Source organism: Ipomoea triloba, chromosome 1, assembly GCF_003576645.1.
Source record: "Ipomoea triloba cultivar NCNSP0323 chromosome 1, ASM357664v1".
In the NCBI taxonomy this organism is placed as follows: domain Eukaryota; kingdom Viridiplantae; phylum Streptophyta; class Magnoliopsida; order Solanales; family Convolvulaceae; genus Ipomoea; species Ipomoea triloba.
Window position 1 is genome coordinate 22,231,827 of NC_044916.1, and position 17,020 is coordinate 22,248,846.

The 17,020-nt window shown below is 34.8% G+C and overlaps 2 protein-coding genes across 3 annotated transcripts; both read right to left on the reverse strand.

Moving 5' to 3' along the window:
• Window positions 1-2,751: 2,751 nt before the first annotated feature.
• Window positions 2,752-4,071, reverse strand: LOC115999600 (non-specific lipid-transfer protein-like protein At5g64080). 2 transcript variants are annotated; one of them, XM_031239450.1, is made up of 3 exons: window positions 3,651-4,071; window positions 2,987-3,043; window positions 2,752-2,899 (listed from the first exon to the last, which is right to left on the reverse strand). In XM_031239450.1, the coding sequence occupies exons 1-3, from the start codon at window positions 3,976-3,978 to the stop codon at window positions 2,814-2,816; spliced, it is 471 nt and encodes a 156-aa protein (XP_031095310.1). In that variant the 5' UTR covers window positions 3,979-4,071; the 3' UTR covers window positions 2,752-2,813. The 2 variants fall into 2 exon arrangements, with proteins under 2 accessions (XP_031095310.1, XP_031095304.1); XM_031239444.1 differs by having other exon boundaries at window positions 2,987-3,058; window positions 3,651-4,069.
• Window positions 4,072-12,785: 8,714 nt separating this feature from the next.
• LOC116015617 (proteasome subunit beta type-2-B-like) lies at window positions 12,786-16,795 on the reverse strand. The gene is made up of 3 exons (XM_031255731.1): window positions 16,475-16,795; window positions 16,253-16,376; window positions 12,786-13,342 (listed from the first exon to the last, which is right to left on the reverse strand). Exons 1-3 carry the CDS (start codon window positions 16,630-16,632, stop codon window positions 13,001-13,003), a joined length of 624 nt encoding a protein of 207 aa, XP_031111591.1. The 5' UTR covers window positions 16,633-16,795; the 3' UTR covers window positions 12,786-13,000.
• Between the last annotated feature and the right edge of the window lie 225 nt (window positions 16,796-17,020).

Here is a 17,020-nt window from a genome sequence, read left to right on the forward strand (position 1 = left end):
AATATATACTTATTCATTTTGTAATACAAATGAGATTCTAATATATTACTTTCCATTCATAAAAACTTGTTGTAATAGTCATTTGCGGTACCTATTCATTAGATATTAGTTAATTTGTGCTCAAATCATATCCTTTTTCCGTCATACATAATTATTCTATAATTGTAATAATAAAATTGCCGATTAAATTTCCAGTTAAATAAGAATATATTCATTTCCTTTTTCATTCATAAAAAGAATTCATATTGATTTCCCTTCTTTTTTTCGTGTTGAATATTCATTTCCATTCATAATTTTTAAGTCAATTATTCAAAGTATATTCAAAGTAATGTAAAACTGTGCAATCTTAAGATTTAAACAAAGCACAAAAATTTAAAATTTGAAATATAAGATAAAATCTAAACATTGAAATGAGCAGGGACAAGCTCCTGTTATATATCAACCATGAATCATAGAAAAAATTTTTAATGACCAAAGACATAAATGTATAGAATTTCAACAGAAAATATTTTATTAATTATTTCAATCCAGCTTTTCAACCTTCTCAGCTCTTAACATATCCATCATCTTTTGCTTCACATTGCTTGTTAGGCTCCAAATTTCCAATACGACTTTTAGGTACGTCTATCCATCCAGAAAGTCGTGAAAGATAGGAAAAGTAAGATAACTAAATAAAGCTACATAGAGAGGAAAACAATGTAAGTGACAAATAAGTAACCTTTTCAAACAAATCATTATCTTCTTTATCATAAATATGCGTAAAGAAACTGCATCCTTAAAATTCTCTCACAGTTGTGTTATAAGAGAATTGCAGCATATACTTGTGAGTGGTTGTTTTGTATCCATATCATTAGTAACCACAAAAAAATTTAATCCCGTAAACTCTCCCTTCTTTAAATTTCTTCATTCACTTTTGAATATAAATTTTAGGAATACGTGCATGAAGAAAATTTCCCCGAATTGAAGTGTAAAAAAATATAGCAAAAAACCATACGCATAAACAAAATCTTTTGAATCAAAAAATATTCAGATGATAGTACAGATACAATATCTCTCCATCATGGAATACGCACTCTATAGACTTGATTGTTTCAGCACCTCTTCTCTCTCAAATCTCATAGGTGCGCAAGAAAAATTGGCTGGCCAACGTCATTAAGGAATTAATGTGATTAAATCTTGCCATTATTTCTTATTAATGGGCTGTTAGTGGGAAGTTAATTTTGTGCTTAGTGGCTGGAGGTTACATGTGAGGAATGAATGCCATTATTGAATGCTATTTATCATATCCTCTACTATATATTTCCAGGTTGAGCAGCAGCATTTGGACAGACGAAAATACATAGTTTTTCACCTCGAAACTCTGCTCTTCCTTCCTTTCTAGCCACATGTGTTCATCCCACGTTCTCGTTCACCGGGTCCTGAGTTTGTGTGGTCAAACGCAAGGACCGTAGTACGTTTTATCCTAGGTAACCTAAGCCGCAACGCTCCAGCATCCCGGGAGGCGGTAAATAAGGTTTTAAGGACAGAGGCAACTCGACTCGTACTTACATCTACACCAAAAGTCCGTTCTTCACCGTCCCTTGTATTCCAGGTTTATCTAACCTTTGTTATAGGTTTAAATTCCTGGAATTTCTTGTAATATTTTGTTTTAGTGGATTTTCTATTTTCGTCCATTTTCTTGGGTTTTCGAGAATTATTCCCGACAATTCTAACCTTGATTGCATTCGTTATGTTTCTAGGAGAAATTTCACGTCCAACAATATCGATCGAAGTTGAAGCCATGCGTATTTGGTGTAAATAGGAGTCTACAGACGCAGAATTTCATTGGAAGTTTACAACTATACGTTTAGCATAATGAAGTGTTTAAATAGGAAAAAGAATCTATCGTCACACAAAATTAGTATTTGAATAAATAAGAAAAAAAAATTCATATTTACACAAATAAATTAAGGAATCTATCTTTATGTAAATAAATTAGGAAAGAAATCTTCAAAAATTACTATTACGCAAAATTAGGATTTTGCGTAGGTAGAATTTGAATTATTATTATTGGTGTAAATAATAATTATCCAAAATATTATTTCCTTATAAATTATTATTTCTTTATAAAATTAAGCAGAATTTCTAACGAGTTTTCTCATTTATTATGCAAAATTTGTTTCCATTATTCTCACAATTATAATGGACTTAAATCAAGGGTACAGAGTCCCAATACAAACTAGTCGCCTGTGAATTGGCCGCTGATGCCAAAGGGTGAGCTAACGTATTAGAAGAACGAGGAACTAACTGAATATAACAAGACTCAAAAACTAACATTAGATCCTACACTCGTCAACAAAGATACCAACATAAGACCGGTCAACAACCGTAGTAGAATTCAGCTTATGGTAAAGATTAGAACAATCCACATGAAGTCGAATCGAAGTGAGACACCACGATTCTTCAGCCAAGACAGGACCCCTCCTCCTTACATGCGAGAGTTTCGGCTACCAAGGAGTCTGTGCAGTGCATGAGATGGCCATTGGTGGCCTCTTTATAGGGTTATTTGTCTTTAATTTGCTTGTATATTTATTATTTTGAGAAAAAAATAATAATAGAACACATGAAGTAAATCAACTTCATTAAACTAGTAGATTACAAATGATATGATAAGGAAATGGATCATACTAACGGCACTCCCTATAAAACAGGAAGAAAACATATAGTATTATTCATGACTGGTTGAAATTAAAACAAGTATATATATATATAGATGTATAGCTCATAAATATGGTGATACGTTGAGCTTCAATTCAAGAACTCCCAATAACAATTCAGAAGCTCGCCAAAGTCGAAAGGATGAAGAGAGAGAAAGCAAGGGAAACCGGAAAAAATGGCTGCAGCTTCATCATGTTTCCAGCTGCTTAGTCAATTTAATACAAAAAATTCAGCTGCAGCTTGAATTTCAATGCAGTAATAAAAGTTTGAAAAAAAAATAATACTATACCTGAATTGGATGCAGCAACCGCCGGAGAATCTCCAGGTGATCCCACTGGAGATATTGCTGATCCATCACCAGCTATGAAACATTAATGATCGAAATATTATGCTTGTTCATAACAAAAATAATAAATTAAATTAAGGAAAATTGCACTTTTCATCGTTATAGGATAATTGCTGGATTCGTCTCTATTTATTGGTTGTACTCACTTTTCGCTTCTAAATTATAATTGATGTTGCAAACTTTGTCATTTTACTAACAAAACATTAGGGACGAAATTTGCAACAACATTTATAATTGAAGGACGAAAAGTGAGCACAACCTATTAAAAAATGACGAAATTTGCAACGTCAATGATAAGGACGAGAAGCGAGCAACCAAGCACAATCAAGTAAAGACGAATTCTACAACTATCCTATAACTTATAAACGAAAAGTACAATTTTTCCTTAAATTAAACAAATTATTATCTTTGCATGAGTCAACTGACCAACAGAGACCAAGGATCCCTACTGCCACTTATAAGACTCGATCTTTGTTCGATTGTGAAAAATTTACCCTGCTACCAATTGAGCTGTCTATGCGGGGCCGGCACAAATTTATTATCTTGCCTATTTACGTACGTATACTTAGGTTGCATGCATGCATGGTTTACGTAGCGATTGGCTTACCGTTATTGCATTTGCTGACTGGAGGAGTTTTAACTTTGCATGAATCAGGCAGCTGGAGCGCCAGCGTCTGGTTAATCTGCACGCCGACCGACGAGCCGCCGCCGTTGACGATGGTGCAGAGGCACCGCGGCTGAGACTTAAGGACGCCGGAGAACGCGGTGCAACAGCCGGAGGACGGAGATGGGGCCTTCCCGGTAACGTAGTCGAGGCACGAAGCCATTGACAGGATGGCCGTCGTGCACCCTCCGGACTGGGCCGCCGCGGCACTAATCATCGCCACCATCGCTAATCCAACAATTAATCCACTTTTCATCCCCTTAATCTCCATTTCCGATGGTTTTCAAATTAATCTATCTATAAATTTTGCTGGCTGGCTGGCTAGCTTAGTAGTGTGACTTTAACTTGTGGTGTATGTAATGAGGGAGTTCGGGCAGTTATATACACACATAGAGGACCACCAACCATGCATCTATGATTTAATTAGTAGGAGTTTATTATTATTATTATTATTATTATTATTATTATTATTATTATTATTATTATTATTATTATTTTTGGGGTGGTGGAAGGTTTGATATCTGATTTTTTTTTTTTTTTTTTTGTTAGACCACAAGGTGTTTTAAGTAAGGTCTAATTATAGGAGACACCTTTAAGTCCGTACAATACTTTGACAGAATTACTGTGAGAGAATTGGACTCTAGCTAAACCCCTTTCAATGTGCCCCATGTGGTATTTATACAGGATTTACATGCCTAGGAAAGGAAAGAAAACGAGTTAACAAATTTGATCTTAAGAAAGCTTCCTAAACTGCCATACTTCTTTCCTAATATCGAAAAGAGAAATCTCACCAAAATCTAGAGGAAATCTTTGAAAAATTTCCTCTATCCACCTCTGGGTATGACACCCATTTGGGCACACCACCCCGACCGCTTGCCGTGAGGTGGGCGGCTGGGCCTAGACAAACCCAACGCCCCGGTGAGGAACATGGCTATTGAATCTCTCCATTGTTCTGAATATCGTGGTCAAGTTACAAGCCTACAAGCTCCGAGTGTTGAGATATACTCTTGACTAGATACCCTACTCAGGTATCCATCAGTTACAAATAAACGTTCATAAACTACATAAAATAATTTGATAGATAAAGCGACATAAAAAATTAACAATTTGACAGATTAGTGCAAAATGTAGGCTGTATTTTAAAAAAAATAAAATAAAAATTCCTAGTTGCGTATTAGTAATGATATTAATATTGGTTAACTAATAGGGCCGTATGTGAGGTAAGATTATTATGAATATTTAATTAAGAAGATTAGGGGGTGTTTGTGTTATTATTGACTCGTTATGCTAATGTGGACGTCATATACGGCGCCGCTGAAATATTGAAATATATACAAATGTACGGTTATATATATGAGATGATCATGCATGCATGACTGATAACCTAACAGCTTACAAGTTGCCGTAATTAGTCAAACAATTATACCTATTTTATTTCATCGCCTTCGTTCACTCCCAAGACCCCATCAACTAGAGGTGTGCAATTTTGATTTAATCAACCAATGAAACCGAAAATTTTCATTTAGGTTATTTGAAAATTCGAAAAATAAGTTTTGAAAGTTAATTTTTGTATTTTGTCGTGTTTGGTATTTAAAGAAAATGGAGTTAAAAAGAAAAAATATTTATTCTGGTCAATGGAAAAAGTTTTCAAATTAGCGAAAAATGTCTTCTTCCTAGATTTTTAGTCAGAAAATATTTTTCAAATTCTTTATTTTCCTGTGACTCTCTTCTATCTCATCTTTCTTTAAGCTAGTTTTTAAATTATTAATACCACCACCGCCATTACTCCATCCTCAACTTCTATTAAATTTGATAAATCTGATTAATCAAAATTTTTATTATAAATTAACCAAATTAACAATTTGCAAAGCGCTAATCCCACCCTTGCTCTTGGCAATCTATTGTTGCAGAAGAAGAGAACATTTGCTGTTTGATACACCACAAATTATATCATGGACCATTTTCATTATTATAAAATTATGTCCATTATAAATATCATAGATGATTCATTATTATAATATATATACTACATCACTGTATGTTTATTACTGTATAACAATACTATATGTTCATTAAAATAACATCAATTTACCTATTATCACTTACATCTATTATTCTTTATTTTTATATAATAAAATTAATATTACAAAATATATTATTAAAAATATCCTATTGATACCTTTTGAATTATACTCATATAATACATTTTGAATTTTAGTTGTTTATTAATGGACTTGCAATATAGATAAAATGAACCTCTAGTATTTTCTTAATGAACTTATTTTAAGTTCATTTGCATTATTGTAGTTACATTATTATTGTAAAGATGAACATTCAATATCGAAAAAATTAACCTCCAATATTGTGAAAATGAATCCCTAATATTTTATCAATAAATTTATTTGAGATCCACCATTATAATGTAGTTGCATTACAATTGTAAAAATGAACCTAAAATATTTTAAAAATGAACTTGTAGTATTGTACAAATAAACTTACAGTATTTTGAAAATGAACCTTTAGTATATTGAAAATAAACATGATATAGCAACTCTAAAGGTTCAATAGTAAATCCTAAAGTGACATTTACCCATTTTTTTGGTGAAAAGAGGAGGGGGAAACCCATTGATTGTTGATGTGGTGGTTATCAAATTAAAAAATTATAACTCCTTTTATCCCATTTTATCTATCCTACCTATTATTCATTAGTCAAACCGAACTCTTTCTTATTTGCTTATTTCTATTAGTATTTTTAATAATTTTTAAATTAATTTTTTTTGTGTTTAATAATACTTTTAATATAGTTTCTAAATATATAAATTTTATATACTAATTCTAAACTTAATATTATGAAAAATTAAATTGTAAATAAAATCAATCAAATCTCGTTAACCGAACCCGACAGATAAAATAAGAGCAGAGCACTTTTTAAAATTTTATTTTATTAAAAAAAAAAATTCCTCCATCAACCATCTTCTCTAGGCTACAAAAGACGAAGAACCAAACTTCATCTCCAACAGCCTAGAGACAAAGATCTCTTAGGAGACGAAGATCTCTTCGTCTCCATGTAGGAGATGAAGAACCTCTATTCGTCTTTGATCGAAGACAAAGAGGTCTCCAGTGGCCTGGAGACAAAGACCAAGGGAGGGAGTGAGATTTATTTTAATTTTATTTAAAATTATTAAAACAAAATTAATTTTTTAATCCGATAACCATCACATCATCAATCAATAAGTAAACATGTTATTTTTGGTTCATCACATCATCAATCAATAAGTAAACATGTTATTTTTGTTTTAATTGCATAATTTCACGTTGTTCAGGGACCTAAATTAACCAATTTACAACCAATTTACAATTTTTTTTGTTCGATAGTCCAATTACAGTTTTGTATGTAGTTGGATAGCGTATTTGACCTTTATTATTCCTTAAAAGAAATGTGAATATTGAATACTTTGAATTTGTGCTCAACCTTGATTTAAAAATAAATTAATTAATTAATAAGGAGTCTTCAAATCCTTCTCCATCATCATCAAATTTTATTGAAGTATCATGTTTTGTGACAAATCTTTTGATTCAATGACTTAATTGTTAAATAGATTCTGTTGGAAAATTTCATTCTTAGTGGCTAATTTCTGTGGTACAAATATTTGTGGGTCAAATATTTTACACGCACAAAATGTGTAATAGGTGAATGAGAAATTGATTATCAAAATATACCTATGTAATTGTACTGAATAGTGAAATTTGGCTGGCATAAAATCCGGTCATAGTGGTAATTAAATGCTATTGGAGTTATGTGCACCCATATTATAATATTGGTGTGCTTTTCAATGGATGGAACAAAGCTCTATGGAGGCTGCATTTAATTCCCACGCCGTTACTATTCTAAAGCCACCAAAGTTTTGTTTATTAGAAAGAGCAAACCCCTTGTCTGAATCTTTTGTCTTGGTAGAGAAAGTCTAAGCCTCTTAATTATGGCTTTTGTCTTATTATATTTGTTTAGTGGTGTACCCATTATGTATGTCTCCACTAAGTGGTATTTAATACCTCCCTTTGCCATCCGAAATGCAATACACAGAACACACTTACCTTTGTTTTTTCTCTCTGCTCAAAATTAATCCATTTGTCTTTCCTTCTTCTTCCTGAAAGAAAAACCAGAGTGCGAAAGAAAAAAATACGAGTGTTGTTCTTCTACCTCTTCTTACTCTAAGTGTTCAACCTTCTTGTTCTAGTTCGCCGGAAATAGTATAGGTTGAGTGCTCAACTATACTATTGTAATCCATTTTATCCTGGGAGACCGACTCTACAAAGCAGTCAGAAAGATGAAGAAATTAGCCTTTCAGCTATGGTGACTGAAGTGAACCTCGTGGGCTCCAACCAACGTGAGTGGTTCATTGATATTGGTGTAACTAGGCACATTTGCTTCAACCGTAACTTATTTTCTACCTTTGAGACCGTGGAAGGAGAAAAGGTATGGATGGGTAATTCTGCCCAGTCTACTGTGGAAGGCATGGGAAAAGTGATTTTGAAGATGACTTCTGGAAAGGAACTGACACTGAACAATGTACTATATGTTCCGGAGCTGCGGAAGAATTTGATTTCTGGCTCACTGTTAAACAAACATGGATTCAAGATGGTCTTCGAGTCTGACAAGGTAGTTTTGTCTAAGCAAGGAATGTTTGTTGGAAAAGGTTATGTACTTGATGGGTTGTTTAAACTCAATGTAATGACCATGACGAATAAGAATAAAGCTAGTTGTGCTTACTTGCTTGAGTCTTTCAATTTATGGCATGGTAGACTAGGTCATGTTAACTTTAATTCTATACGTAGATTAATTAACATGAATCTTATTCCAACATTCCAAATTAATGCAAATAAATGTGAAATTTGTGTTGAGGCAAAACTGACGAAGACACCTTTCAAATCGGTTGAAAGGCAAAGTAAACCACTTGATTTAATTCATACTGATTTGTGTGATTTTAGATCTACACAAACAAGAGGTGGTAATAAATATTTTATCACATTTATTGATGATAGCACACGTTATTGCTATGTATATTTGCTAAAAAGCAAAGATGAAGCTATCGGAAAATTCATTCTTTATAAGAATGAAGTAGAAACCCAACTCAATAAGAAAATTAAGGCGGTTAGAAGCGACCGAGGTGGTGAGTATGAAACACCTATTGGTGATTTCTGTGCTAGTGTTGGTATTGTACATGAACGTACAGCACCGTACTCGCCTCAATTTGGTATTGTACATGAACGTACAGCACCGTACTCGCCTCAATCAAATGGTGTTGCCGAACGTAAAAATCGCACATTGAAAGATATGATGAATGCGATGTTGATAAGTTCGGGTCTACCTCAAAATATGTGGGGTGAAGCTATTTTGACAAGTAGTTATCTTTTAAATAAGGTACCGCACAAGAAGCTTGATAAAACTCCATATGAGTTGTGGAAAGGAAAGAAGTCTTCCTATCAATACTTGAAAGTGTGGGGGTGTCTTGCAAAAGTATTGGTGCCAACACCTAAGAAAATAAAAATAGGTCCTAAAACCGTGGACTATATTTTTATTGGTTATGCACATAACAGTAGTGCTTATCGATTCTTAGTACATGAGTCTCACAATCCGGATGTACACAAGAACACGATAATAGAATCAAGAAATGCATCTTTCTTTGAAAATGTATTTCCTTGTAGGTCTAATGAGGGACCTAGTACATCGAAGCAAACATTCGATGTAATTGTGGATAATGATAGTGGAGAATCTGGAAAAGAACCCGAGCTCGAGCCTAGACGTAGCAAGCGAGTTAGGATTGAAAAATCCTTTGGTCCAGATTTCCTAACCTATTTGTTAGAATATGACTCTAATATTCTAACTTGTTTACTAGAAAATGAACCAGATTTTCTAACATGTTTGTTAGAAAATGAGCCTCAAACTTATGTAGAAGCTGTAACCTCTACAGAAGGACCGATGTGGAAAGAGGCTATAAAAAGTGAAGTGGATTCTATCTTACAGAATCATACTTGGGAACTAGTAGATCTTCCTCCGGGTAGCAAGCCCTTGGGATCTAAATGGGTCTTTAAAAGGAAGATGAAACCGAATAGTTCAATCGAGAAGTATAAGGCTAGACTTGTAATTAAAGGTTACAGGCAACGTGAAGGTCTTGAGGCGTGCCCGAAGGGCAGCGGCAGCAGTGTGGTTACAGATGCCGTCGCTAGATTTAGATNAGGCAACGTGAAGGTCTTGATTACTTTGATACGTATTCTCCCGTGACGAGAATAAATTCTATTAGGATGGTACTTGCCATAGCTGCTTTACGAGATTTGGAAGTTCATCAAATGGATGTTAAAACCGCTTTCTTAAATGGTGAATTAGATGAGGAAATCTATATGGAACAACCTGAAGGGTTTATTGTTCCAGGCCAAGAAAGTAAAGTGTGCAAATTGGTTAAGTCATTATATGGCTTGAAGCAAGCACCAAAGCAATGGCATGAAAAATTTGATCATGCGATGCTAACCAATGGGTTTAAGATAAACGAGAGTGACAAGTGTGTCTACACTAAGGAAACAATAGACGGTTATGTTATTCTCTGTTTATACGTAGATGATATACTCATCGTTGGTAGTAACGGTGAAATGATAATATCTACCAAAAGCATGTTAAATTCGAAATTTGACATGAAGGACTTGGGATTAGCAGATTTAATCCTTGGAATTAAAATTGTTAGAAGACCGAATGGTCTTATGTTGAGTCAATCTCATTATATTGATAAAATCCTTGAAAAATTCAACAAGGACGATAATCAATTGGTTAAGACGCCTTTGGATACAAATGTTCATCTATCCAAAAATCGTGGAGTGTGTATTTCTCAAGTAGAATACGCTCGGATTATTGGTAGTTTACTGTATCTAATGAGTTGTACTAGGCCGGATATTGCCTTTGCGGTTAGCAAACTTAGTAGATATACAAGTAATCCCGGTGATATTCATTGGAAAGCAATTGTAAGAGTTATGAGATACTTAAGGTATACTCGTAATCTAGGACTGCATTATACGAGATATCCTGCTGTACTTGAAGGGTATAGCGATGGTAATTGGATATCAGATATTAAAGACTCTAAGTCCACAAGTGGCTATGTGTTCACATTAGCCGGTGCAGCCGTTTCATGGAAATCCACGAAACAAACTGTGATAGCTAGATCCACTATGGAATCTGAGCTAATAGCCTTGGATAAATGTTGTGAAGAAGCCGAATGGCTACGCCATTTTCTTGAAGATATTCCTAGTTGGGAAAAACCTGTACCTCCAGTTTGTGTGCATTGTGATAGTCAAGCTGCAATTGGAAGGGTAAAGAGTAATATGTATAATGGTAAGTCTAGACATATACGTCGTAGACACAATACCATTAAACAACTTCTCACTACAGGTGTTATCTCTGTTGACTATGTAAAGTCAAAAGATAACATAGCAGATCCGCTAACCAAAGGATTAGACAAAGAGGTTATAGAAAACTTAGCACGAGGAATGGGATTAAAGCCCTTGGAATAAATGTTTTATAGTGGATACCCAACCTAGCTGGCACCTAGGTTCAATGGGACAACTAAATTATAAAACAAGGCATGTCACTGTGAGGGTTTCAAACTCCCTATCTCTCCTCGTTTAAAATAGTGACTCCCGTGCGAGGCTAGCAATGCTTTAATGATTCAAATTGTCGGTTGACACGAGTATGCGGGATACTCGGTAAAGAATCACCTATGTGAGAGAGAAGTGGGGCCGCTTCGAATGAGAATTGATTGGGCTCAATTCTTTAGAAACTCTTGCAGAACCAGGAACGGTGTTCCATGGCCAAAACGGGCACACTCATGAGAACAGAACTAAGGTTGGAAGGTTCCTGTGTAAGATATATCATCGTCTACATAAATGACAGTACGGTTCAAAGACATCATGTTCTACCGAACAGTCAGTAGAGTAAATATATTTTCACAAGGGATGGTTCAAAGGGTAACACCTACCTATCCTATGCAGGAATCGACCGTTGAACACAATTGAGTATTCTTTTTCAGTCCCGAAAATCATTTTTTCATTCATGTGGGGGATTGTTGGAAAATTTCATTCTTAGTGGCTAATTTTTGTGGTACAAATATTTGTGGGTCAAATATTTTACACGCACAAAATGTGTAATAGGTGAATGAGAAATTGATTCTCAAAATATACTTATTTAATTGTACTGAATAGTGAAATTTGGCTGGCATAAAATCCGGTCATAGTGGTAATTAAATGCTATTGGAGTTATGTGCACCCATATTATAATATTGGTGTGCTTCTCAATGGATGGAACAAAGCTCTATGGAGGCTGCATTTAATTCCCACGCCGTTACTATTCTAAAGCCACCAAAGTTTGTTTATTAGAAAGAGCAAACCCCTTGTCTGAATCTTTTGTCTTGGTAGAGAAAGTCTAAGCCTCTTAATTATGACTTTTGTCTTATTATATTTGTTTAGTGGTGTACCCATTATGTATGTCTCCACTAAGTGATATTTAATACCTCCCTTTGCCATCCGAAATGCAATACACAGAACACACTTACCTTTGTTTTTCTCTCTGCTCAAAATTAATCCATTTGTCTTTCCTTCTTCTTCCTGAAAGAAAAACCAGAGTGCGAAAGAAAAAAATACGAGTGTTGTTCTTCTACCTCTTCTTACTCTAAGTGTTCAACCTTCTTGTTCTAGTTCGCCGGAAATAGTATAGGTTGAGTGCTCAACTATACTATTGTAATCCATTTTATCCTGGGAGACCGACACTACAACGCTTCTAGCACCCGTTGGAGGTAGCGAATCGGTTTTAAGGAAAGTGTGTAATACACGACTTGGATTTTTCTACTCTGTATTGTTATTTTCAAAATTTATTTCTTACGAATTTAACAGTGTTATTATTGTTATTATTGATGTACTGATTTATTGTATTGTTTTCTCTCACTTATTGTACTCTTCCTCTTCTACCTTTCTGTAGTCAGTAGATATTTTATTAACAGATTCATATTATACCTAATAGCTAGTTTATGAATGTTGATAGCATACACCAAAACAAATCAAGTACTCCGTATAATAAAACAAAGTCTAAGAAGCTTATCTTGTTCTGAAAGTTAAGGCAACCATTAGAGCTGAAACAAAATAATTTCTAGCCAACAGAAAATGCTTCAAATCTTAATAACAATTCAAGATTCAATTGACTTGATAAATTGTTCTCACCTCATTCTCTGAAGACAGTTTGAACAGACTCTAACAACCAGTTATGCAGCGACTGGAGGAGGAACATGGGCATCTTTGATAGATTCACGCCATGCGTACTCTCGGGCTCCATTCTGGTCAGCAATTTTTATCACAAAGTTCGGTGGGGCTACAACCAGCCTAGACCGTATCTCCATTATGCACTTATCTGCTAAATCAATGGCTTCTTCCAATGTCATGTCATTCTTGTAGTGCCTATCCATCATGGCAAGCGAGAAATAGGAACCATAACCAAATGCTGCTTTGTCAACTTTGTGAAGGGTAGCAATATAATCAATGTAGTATAGAGACGGGCCTGTTTCCTTGTCATACCCAGCCAGGATGATATTCACAGAATACGGATTCTGAAAAATATAATATAATGGTTCTGTCAAAAAATGTCAGGATAATACTTTATAAGCTCACTGTTTAATAACTCTGCTGTCTTTCTTCAGAAACATTAGAAAAGTATATGATTTATCCAAAACTTCAAAGCGGGTCTATATACCCCAAATGTATTCTCAATGGATATCTTGGATATCATGATATCTCAAAAGGAAGGGAGAAGGAATCACGCTTTAAACTGCCAAAAGATTCAAAATCACAAAATAAATTCACTATATACCACTTTATTCGATAAGTAAATTCAACAGAGAAAAGACTAAATCATCCAAGCTTCAAAGAATGTAGTTTATACAAAAACAAAAACAAAAACAAAAAAAAAGTGTTACAAGTAATTGGGAGAAAATAATTAGGTACAAAGTTCATTTATGCCAGTGCATTATTCTTCCTGCAGTTCGTCATAAACTTGTTGCCTATATCACTTGGGAATATCCAGATATACAAGCGAGGATGATACTCATGTACCTATGAATTAAAGTTATCACTATTGGAAGGTCTCAAGGTCCTTGATAGTGGGTATAACATCAAAAGTGGAAATGTGGAATTAACTCTTAGTAAATTTAAAATTTTAAAAGAACACACACAAAAGAAATTTGAAAGGAAAAAGAGTATATGCATATGAAAGAATGCAGTGGGTTCACCTTTAAAAATTTATACACCCTATAAAATCAAGGTTATCATGGCGTCACCTAGGCGTCCGGTCGGAGGAGACCCAATGCCTAGTGAGCTCGCCTCGCCCTGGGACAGTTAACCCTGGTTAGAACCGCGTTTGACCCTGGTTCGACCCAGATTTTAAAAAATATATTTAAAAAAAAAAAAGGATTAAAACCCTTCACAGCCTTCACATCGCATCCCCTAATCCACTATCGCAGCCTTCTTCCGAGCTTCATTTTCGTTGTAAACTCCACTGGAAAGACTTCCAAGCTCCACCGACCACCGCCGTCGCAAACTCCAGCCGTCTCAGATTTCAAGTAGCCATCTGCCAACTGCCATTCTTTCTTCCTCCTCCTTCTTTCTTCTTTCTTCCGTCTTTCTTCTTGGCCGAGTGGCCTTCTGAACTTCTACAGTTCTGGGCTTCTGCTTGTTATGCGGTTTTGCCCTTCTTCTGGTTTATATATATATATATATATATATTACTCATCGCCTAGTCACCTAGTCGACTAGGCGGTCGGAGGCATCTCGCATTCTCGCCTAGAAAGTCCGCCTTGATAACCATGTATGAAATATTTCAGTTTTTTGACATCTAAGCTTATACTCCATAGTAAACCCTTTTTTTTTCCCATTAATGGATACATATTTAATTAACGAAGTAATCTGAAATGAGATGAACGATGTTATACTCATGTAGTTTAGTTTGTTTAACCTACTCTTGAAGTCAACTAAAACAGAACACATCAGAGTATAGAGTAAATAGAAGGTGGTTAAGTTTGTTCTGGATCCCTAAAACTCTGAAGAAAACATATGTTTATGATATTAGCAACTTAAGTCTTTTGCCAGAGGTACAAGACTTCCAATAATGGAATGGAAATCATTTTCCAACTAATGACGAATTTTCTTGCTGTCCTAGTGAACAAACTACTCCTAGACAGCCAATCATTAGCTAAAAAAAAATATAAACATGAGTCCTCATGAATCTTGACGACTAAACTATTAGAGGTCATCTATTAGTGCTTGTGTGTTCTTTGACTTCTTTCTGGCTTGACTGCTTGAGCTTAAATATCTATACATGATGCACCATTACCTAGAAATGTTAATGTTTTAGGAGTTTTGATCCACACTTTCAAGCAAGATTTTTCAATTGTTTCTATCACATTACTCTGCTTCATTCCATAGGTATATACAGAAAGTGCTTTTCAACAACCACTAGTTAAGCATTCATTAGTGCTTTGTCCTTGGCATTTGGTTGCTTCTATTCTTGTCAGAATATTGCATCATGTTCACCAAAAACAGCAAAAATAAGAAAATAGAATAAATTGAAAAGAGTTCCCATGAAATCCAATAAGAAACAATGAGCAACTTCCAAATGTGTAGAGGAATTTCAAAGTCTGAGGACAGATACGTGCCATGACTGTTCACTTTAAAGGGAAAAAAGGACTTCCAAATGTGAAGAGGAATTTCCCTGATGTTTTCCTCTTTGCTATTTAAGAAGAAATAACAAAAATAGTCTCTTCAATCAGTTCTGTATCATTTTCAAGAGAGCGTGAAAGTATGAAGACAAATCCTCTTCTATAATTTGAGGCAAAATATAGCAGGATTATCCTCTACGACATCCAGCATAAGCAATACACACTTGCTGATATTGCTAAGCATGTCAAGGAGCAAGAGAATACTTTGTGAAGCAGTGGATATCCTATCCCTATTAACAGATTAATCACTCTTGCTTCAGTATTAGACGTTCATGCTTAAGCACCACACAATCACAAGTCAGCAGCACCAAGATACAAAGGAGAGCAGTAGCATGAAGGGTAGTTGCAACTTGCAACCTCCACCATGGAATATGATAAACTTAGCATGTTTTGCATGCTATTCATTTTAAAGATTTGTGCTTGTGCATTTAGAAGTTTACATTGATAAACTATAATAATAACATTTTTTGCTGTGGACTGCAAACCCATCTGCTAGCTTGGATTGCTATGCCCTGACCTTAGACTATGGAATTCCAATGATTTCATATCAGTTTTTCAATTTTTTCCAGTGTTTGAATTGTCATTCTACTAGTTTATACTCCAATTTAGAATCAATGAAATTCAGACCTAGCTTAGCAATCTTTCATTAATGTAAAACAACACCCTATATTCAAAAGCAAAAACACATTCAATGAACCTGAAGCCTTCTACATTTAACCAAAACTTTAAAAACCCTAAAAATCATACCTTTCGCAGGGCAGTGGCGAGTTCACCTCTGGTGAAGTTTGCCGCAGCTGCTGTGGTCAAAGGAATACCGTTTCGGAACTGATATAGAGCCACATTCTTCTGAATGTACTCCGTAAATTGCACTCTGGAAATCATCCCTCGAATGTCTTAGAGGAAATAATATAAAATCAAAATCAAAATCAAAATCAAAATGAACACATACAGGTATATATATATATATACCTGTCACCGGCCTCGCCGCTGGCGCCCATAAGTTTATGAGAATCGAGGATCATGATTTTGTCCTCGTTGGATTTGTGGACAAGGATGCTGTGCACGGCTGAGCTGTCGGCGACCACCAGAGCAAAGCCGTTGCCCACCAGTCCAAATACGCACTCCATTTTCTTCTCCTACAAGATACCGAGCAGATTTTTCTTGATTTTCACCGATTTCTATCTCTCCCTCCCTCTCCAAGCTTGTGAGCAAAGTATTTTGGGTTAATCACTTAATTTCTATAGTTTGCTTCATGCGCTGGTAAATCATAAATGGCGTCTTGTAGACTGTAGAGCAAGATTAGGTTTCTTCTCCCAATTTTATTATTTCCTTTGAGAATAAGGGTCAAATAGATATCTAACTAGTAATTACACACGAAAGTGCAATTAGTTCATCAAACTCAAAAATTAATGCAATTAAATCCGTGAACTACATAAATTCATGCAAATTAAACCAAAATTACTTGTTGACTTGATCTTTTGATTACCAACTTTAAAAATAATATTTTAAATAATT

Coding starts and splice junctions, on each gene's coding strand:
- LOC116015617 (XM_031255731.1), bottom strand. CDS start 16,632: ATGGAGTGCGTATTTGGACTGGTGGGCAACGGCTTTGCTCTGGTGGTC. Junction 16,377..16,474: donor AGCGGCGAGGCCGGTGACAG/GTATATATATAT, acceptor GATGATTTCCAG/AGTGCAATTTACGGAGTACA. Junction 13,343..16,252: donor TCGCCACTGCCCTGCGAAAG/GTATGATTTTTA, acceptor TATATTTTTCAG/AATCCGTATTCTGTGAATAT.
- LOC115999600 (XM_031239444.1), bottom strand. CDS start 3,978: ATGGAGATTAAGGGGATGAAAAGTGGATTAATTGTTGGATTAGCGATG. Junction 3,059..3,650: donor AGTCAGCAAATGCAATAACG/GTAAGCCAATCG, acceptor AATGTTTCATAG/CTGGTGATGGATCAGCAATA. Junction 2,900..2,986: donor GGTTGCTGCATCCAATTCAG/GTATAGTATTAT, acceptor TTGACTAAGCAG/CTGGAAACATGATGAAGCTG.